The 7,640-nt window shown below is 39.9% G+C and overlaps 1 protein-coding gene across 1 annotated transcript; it reads left to right on the forward strand.

The window, feature by feature from the left end:
• Positions 1–2,678: 2,678 nt before the first annotated feature.
• On the forward strand, positions 2,679–6,751 carry cbx8b (chromobox homolog 8b). The gene is made up of 5 exons (XM_033623148.2): positions 2,679–2,859; positions 2,988–3,031; positions 3,265–3,330; positions 3,472–3,538; positions 5,263–6,751. The coding sequence occupies exons 1-5, from the start codon at positions 2,791–2,793 to the stop codon at positions 6,130–6,132; spliced, it is 1,116 nt and encodes a 371-aa protein (XP_033479039.2). The 5' UTR covers positions 2,679–2,790; the 3' UTR covers positions 6,133–6,751.
• Positions 6,752–7,640: the final 889 nt, after the last annotated feature.

Below are 7,640 nucleotides of genomic sequence, written 5' to 3' on the forward strand. Positions count from 1 at the left end.
CTGACCACTGTGAACTGTCATTGTATTTAAATAGAGGTTTTTGTCTTGATCTCTGCTCTCAGCTGTTTGAAAATATCTGTATGTGGGATCATAAGTCTTTAAAGTGTTTAAATGAAGCTGTCGGCCCTGGACATTATTCCGTAAAGCGCTTTGTTCTTGTCTTGCAACCCCGAAAAGCCGTTCATTATCATCTGTGCTTTTATCTGACTGGAGAGTTTTTAATTCACTGAAAGGACAAAATCAGTGGTTCTGATTACATATTGAGTCATTCTGACAAATGTTCCGAATTAAATTTATTAAGCTGTTTGATTCAGAGGCTTTATACTGTCTGACGGTGATGCTGCAGAAAGTCAATATTCTTTGCACAGAGTCAAGAGAGGAGGTAAATAAATGTCATTTGCAGGTTTGGAAACTTTGGATCTTAACATTTAATTCGACGTTCGTACATTCTTTCAAATCAGCGATACCTTTGCAAGAGTCTTTTCCATGTAGGCCTACACGTTTTTAATCTTTTTTTTTTTTTTTTTTTTTTTTTTTTTTTTGCGGTGGAAATATCTAAATCGTCATTTGACATGAGTGTGACGCATTCAGATTAATCTGACTATGCCTTTGGTCTGTATAGGAAGGAGAGACTCGCATAAGGTAGCATCCTTTATTGAGATATTCTACTATTTTAATAGTTGGTTTGGCTATTAGTACTTCCGAGAAATGAGGCTGGAATAAGTCTGAGTCCAGATGATCTATAATCTATTTTCCAAAAGTCAGTTATCAGTTATCGGGTCATCGATTCGGCCTGCATGAAAAAGTCACATTAATAAGACTTGGTTATTTTTTCATCTATTTTGCCCTCAGTTGTTCTCTGTTTATTTTACTCTTCAGTTAATTAATGAATGGAAAATGAATAGTTTAAAGGTTTGCCAAAGATACTAAAGACAATTAAACTAATGTCTAGTATTGTGAATAATTTTCTTATTACTCTGATTATTTGACCTATTCCATTGAGCCGCAACTTTCCCCTGAAAAATGAATAAATAAATAAATGAATAAATACAAAATAATGATAGTTCCGGTATACATTATTGTTATTATTATTACCCTTTATTTTTCGGTCTTATTGTTTTGTATTAATTACAAGCCTAAATAATTACAATAAAAAAAACCAATATTACCCACCTTTGCTAAGGAGTTGCCCCTTTGAAAGGCCTATATTTTGTCTTATTTTCATATCATAAAAATGTAGCTACTTACCGGCCTGTGGATTGTAGACTGAGCATAACAGTGACCTGATTCATGAAACATCGCCACGTCATTGTCACTCATTATTATTACTATTTTTATTTATTTATTTGAATAGTTACTTAGGATTTGGGTAGGCCTATATGGTTTTATTTTATTTTGTTAAGTCACAATTTTAGAGTTTAAGACACAAAACTAATAGATAGCCTATATTTTCCTTTCTCGGGTGTTTAGCCTATTTTTTTTCTGGGTGATTGCGTTGGCTGGTGCATTAAAAAAATATACAGATTATTTCTGCATTTGCAGATCATTTTGACTGAGTAGCCAATCTCATTATCAGAGAAAAGGCATATGATATAAAACCATTTGTTAAGAAATATCAGAGGCGGACCGCAACCACTTAATGTTTTATTGAAAGGATCAATCAGAGTGTGAGCACAGAGATGGAGGTGATGGGTAGGCTCGACGCTAATCGGACCTTTGCAGTGAATGCAGACAAAAAGTCTATGAAATGCTTCCCTGACCTTTGCCGGATATTTAGGCTTACATGGGCTACATCAGCCGGTCTTTTCTTGGTTCATTTTCATGGCATCAGCTTCGTTTTTCTAACATTGCATAAATCACAGTCACCAATGGTCAGTAACAGAAATCCTACAGACTGTCAATTCACCCGATTTCAGATTAAAAAAAAAAAAAAATCAAAACCACCTCTCTGCTTTACTTGGATGTCAGGTCTTTGATTCAAGAGTGAAGTCCACTGGGTAATTATTACAAACTAAGAGCTATGGCTGACTATATGCAATAGGCTAAATTTAGTACATATGCCTGAATACTTTCCCTTCAAATGTAGCTACATTTAATGGTTAGCCTATTAGATGAAATTATATGAAAACAGATAGCCCATGATTTTCCCTGACAGGCGCAGTGTATTGATCCTCTGTGCTTGGCCTGAAACAGAAAGGACAAACAAAATTAATGCGAGCATACACTTGTAGCGAGTTGACACATAGTGTCATAAGGTGTGTGCTAATGGACTAATAGGTCCATAAGATCGTCTGGGTACTGCATGAGCTGATAGATACAATGCTGGATAGACTTAACATTAATTAAGGATGTCTCTTATGTTATTTCTAGCCGCATAAAGCAAACGGCATTGTCATTTCCTGGTTTCTCTATTTGCTTGACGACACTGTCGCGTGCACAAACTGCTTCTGTTACCGCGTGCATTTTTGAATATCTCAAATAACTTGCGCGAAATGATTCACCCGCCGCGCGGGGAAAGAGCCACCATTTCCCCCCCGAAAGAATTCACACAGGCGCACGCTCCTCCCCTTACTTAGCAACCCGAGCACGTAGCAACGGTGGGACCAATGGGCGTTCTTCTAGAGGTTCCACCGACTGCGGTTCCTTAGCAACGCAGTAAAAAATTGCGCTGACGTCCATTCTGAGTATTATGGTCTGTCGGGAATTCAGAGTGGCTGGGACTGGAGAAAAATATCTGTTCTGCTAACGTTAGCGTCCACCAAGCTAACGGTAGGTAGCACTGGAGTAAACATGGAGCTGTCCGCCGTCGGGGAGAGGGTGTTCGCCGCCGAGTCTATCATTAAACGGAGGATAAGGAAGGTAGGCGTGAGATGTAACGTGCCCTTTTTTCCCAGAGCGTTGAATTTAATGCATCAACACCGCACTCTATACTACTGTTGCCCTGCAGGCTAATGAAGTCATTTCTGTTTGTTTCTGATGGCATGCAGGGTCGGATTGAATACCTTGTGAAATGGAAGGGCTGGTCTCCCAAGTAAGTCCTGCTACATTGTGTCTCTTGTATGTTTTCAACCCGCGGCTGTGGTGTCTGTGCTGTCTCGGCTGTGGCTGTCGTTAGCTCGCCAAGGCTAGCGAGACAGCAGCCCGGATTAAAACTGAGGTGTAGCACGATGGAGATTTTTAGCTCTCAAGCTAACGCCACGGCCATCTCCACAGTGTGCGTGTCAGCGCTCGCTTCCTCAGTGTAACTAATGTTTTAATTCACAGATACAGCACTTGGGAACCGGAGGAAAATATTTTGGACTCCCGCCTGTTTGCCGCTTTCGAGCAGAGGTAACGTTAAGATGTCTGGGCTGGCCTTTATGGGCAGAGCCAGTGAGTGTTAACGTCCAATAACGTTAAATATACGGTGTCCTTGGTGCACTTTGCTCCCGTGACACTGAAAGTGGGTGTCTGTCACTATATTTTTCACAGGGAGCGTGAGAGGGAGCTCTATGGGCCCAAAAAGAGAGGACCAAAACCCAAGACATTTCTGCTCAAGGTAAATTCAGCAGCCTTGTTTCGTGTGTTCTGTAACGCGACAGTGTCATCATCCCGATATGATCGTATTTTCAATAACAACATTGTCTAACATTATATGATGTGTATCATGGTCCCCTCACTGTTCATTTAAGTACATGTAAATTCACGTCGGCCTCATTGTATTTCCCCGAAATACGCAAAGCTCCTTAATGATGCTAATGACGCATATTCAGTGTATTTAGTTTGTGTATTAGCTAATGGGGAACTGTTGACATGCTACAGGGCGTTTGGAATACATTAAAAAAAAGCCATTCCTGTCAGTAAAGCTGCCGTTGGAGCGTCATACTCATAGTCCTTAATGTTTTTGGAAGATCCGTTTTTATTGCCACAACTCTCATTAGATTCAAATACATAAAGGACTGTACTTTACTTATCAGAGTAGAGAGGTGGCTTTGGTGTGGCTTTTTTTCTATATCCTGTCCCTCCCTAGAGATTCAAATATTTTTTCTTAAGCCTCCCTGAGTGACTGGGGGTAAATGCATGACCCTCCCTACACCATAAATAACCTTATTTCACAGTTTCTGGGTGTGATAAATAGTGTGATTTTGGAGATGCCTTTCAAACCCACTTGTGGGTTTTGGAGTTCTAAGGGTATTCAAAATAAATATAAAATACGCCCATTTAAAGTTGAAAGTTTCTACCATTTGCTGAATTGAAAAACATTACTCCTTCCCCAGTGCTTAAAAAAATATTTAAAGTGCTTTCCCCATTATGCACCATCACCTCTCCTCTCATAAATAATGAACTGTCCCTAAATGTGACTGCTCTGTAGTTTGAAATGATCAATCTAGCCAGATGTAGCGAGCCAGAGGTTTCAGCTTTCCAGAACAACAGAGTGTGAAAGTTGCTTGATGACGGACAGTTTATCTTGTTCTAAATACCAGAATGTCCATTGACAGGACTCAAAAATGAGTTAATGGACTTTCACCAATAATTAGAGATCTGACAGGAATCATTTGTGGCTGTCGTTAATGCAGTAGCTTCTTAGAACATGTTTGAAACTCACACTCACACTCATTTTTCAACTTGTTGAAATGTCGGATACATGGAGTTTAATACCTGTGCCCAGTGCCTGGCACGGGCAGTAATTTAAACAACATTAATAGGCCTTTCTCAGAGAACATATTTTGACATGCTACAGTCGGCAGGGTTTTTATGGTCATGGAACCTGGAAAAGTCATGGAATTAGTAAAAATCATTGAAAGTTTTGGAAAAGTCATGGAATTTTGTTGTGTGTAATTAAATAAATTGTTACAAATGTAAGTGTCTGACTGTGCCTTATAGTTTGAAGTGAACAAAGCAATTATTAGAGATTGGAAAAGGTTGCTGATTAATTTTCATATCATAATTAACATTTGGAGTAAAGCATACTACGATTGTGTTATGTGTTGTGAATGGGTCCTTGAAAAGTCATGGAAAAGTTTTGAAAATTTTGGCCAAGAAAATGTGTGGGAGTAGGAAGAGCACAATATTCCGTGTTGCTGCTCCAGTGTCCAGGGTCCTGGTTTGTGTATGCTACCTCAGTGTTGTGCTGTCATGGTTCTACAATGACAAGTCAAAATGCATACTGTGAAAAAGGCCTGTTAAGTCAACTAAGAAATAAAAAACTTTAAGGTAATAGTTTATTTTTTCTGTATAAATCTGAATCATAAATCCCCTCTCTTTTTCCTACCTTTCCAAAAGGCTCAAGCTAAAGTTAAAGCCAAGTCCTATGAGTTCAGGAGTGATGCAGTCAGAGGGATGAACATCACTTACCCAACCCCAGAGCCAGTTGTCACCCCCAGGGCCAGAGAGGGCCTGAGAGCTGTTGTTCCCACCATCTTCCCACCCAGTACTGTCAACCGCGGAGAAAGCGTACGCGTCAGACCACCAGAACTGAGCAGCCGTGAGTACCAGCAGCCTTCCCTTCAGCAAACCAGTCCAGAAGACCTCATCCATATACCCAAAAAAAGAGGTCCAAAGCCAAAGCCTCGCTTCAAGGACAGCAGCTGCAGCCCTGCAGTCTCTGAGCCCCACAAGAGGAGAGCAGAGGAGCAGGTGAGCCACAACCCTCACAAACTGGCTAAGGTCCAGGCGGGGGGAGAGATGAGGCTGGTCAAAGTGGCCCACAGACATCCAGAGATCCACGGTCACAGTCATAAACACCACCATCACCACCACCACCACCATCACCACCACACACACAACCGGGGAATCTCGGGTGGAAGCTCCTACAAGCTCTACTCAGACCGCAGCGTGCATCCACACAGAACTGACATGGACACACACAGGACTAAGGACAGCTCCACCTACCTGGCACCTGTACACTTCAAGCACCAGTCCAAAATGAGCCAGAGCTTGAGTCGTCCTGCTGAGCTTCCACAGATGGAAAAGCCTTACTTCTTGGACAGGCCGTCCCCGACCAGGCTCGACGATGACTTGGATGAAGTGACATGGAGGCCCTCTATTGGGGATGTGGAAAAGGTCATGGTGACAGACGTGACGACCAACTTCCTGACCGTCACCATCAAGGAGAGCAGCACTTCTAAAGGTTTCTTCAAAGACAAAAGATGATTGACTGATTTTTTTTAGGCCGCGCTTTGTTTTCTCTGACTTGCATCAGAGTCATTCTGACGCCTATAGGACATAGTGTGATTACTAAGCCAAGCAGTTTTGTATGTAATGTATAAAATCAAGTTACATAATGTGCATATGTATATATTATAAAGTCGGGCATCTGTTTAATGTATTGACCAAATCAAATGAAGTCCATTTCACATCTTGCACTGGTGAACATGACTGAGTTGCATGTTTCCTTTGCAGCAGCTGTCTGTACAGAGCTTGTGAATTTTACTATTTTGCAATTGTAACTAACTAGAATGTATTTTTATTTCACTCTCATATCTTCCAGCCTGAGCTCAAGCTAGCAGATTTTTTAGAAGTGAAGTGAGGCTTAGATATTAAATTCAGTCTGTGGATTGAATATTTCTTATAATTTGAACTGATTAGACTGAATATACCCTGTTTGATTCAATAGGGTCGATATTTAAAAATGTACTCAAGCACTTTGAATTCAAAAGTATTAAGAAATAATCTGTCTGTGTTGTATTCAGAGTCCAAGTCTGGCTCGGAGTTTGTCATGTCTAACATTTCTAATTGTAAGATAAATTAATAAATTCAACACGGACACTCTACGAGTTTTCCCAAGCTGTGTATAACTACTTTTTCCATTAACATGGTATATTTTACATTTTTTCATAGAAAATCTTCATAAAGCTTTAATGTAATAAGATAATTACAAAGTTGGTGTCAAATTGCTTTTTAGACGCTTTCCAATAAACCCTTTGAATTTTCTCATGTGGTCGTGTTTTACTCTCAGTTATTATCACAGCGCCGTCGGCCTCGACATGTTTGTAAATAATTGGAGGCAACGCCTGAACCCGTACATGAATGAAATAATACATTTAATAGAAACCTGTTACGTAATTAGGCCTTTAGGTCACCATCTAAATGGTTAGGGTTAATTTATCGTTTCTTATATATGTTTTAATGACCTTAATTCCAGTCATAGGTCATTGTGAAATTTATTTAAAAATGCGTTATTTTAAAGGGTCACTCGTGCAAAGAGCAGAAGTTACAGGCCTCAGGCTTGGACAAAAACACAAAAACCTGCTGCAGCAGGCCTACATTCATCTCTGCTCAGAGTTACAGTAGGTTTGCAGAAAATTGGATTCTGTCTGTATCTATCCACAGCAGCCCGTAGACCTGTTGTGGACATTTGATTTTAATGTGTGCGTCTACGTTTTAAAAGTTTAGTCATTTGAATAAATGACGATGACAAACATGCAACTGTTCATTCTCACAGGCCCCAACCGCTATATTCCAATGTTTCTTATTCATTATTTTATTCATGCTGTATCGTTTCAGAACAAGCGGCGCATTTATTTATGTCTTGTATAGCCTAATGTTTATTTTTACACAGGTAAAATATATAGTAGGCCTATTTATTAATACCACAAATACAGCAGTTATAGAGTGTTTACAGATGTTCAGGATGCGCTTTTTAAAATACATATTTCCTC

Source organism: Epinephelus lanceolatus, chromosome 3 (assembly GCF_041903045.1).
Source record: "Epinephelus lanceolatus isolate andai-2023 chromosome 3, ASM4190304v1, whole genome shotgun sequence".
Classification (NCBI taxonomy): domain Eukaryota; kingdom Metazoa; phylum Chordata; class Actinopteri; order Perciformes; family Serranidae; genus Epinephelus; species Epinephelus lanceolatus.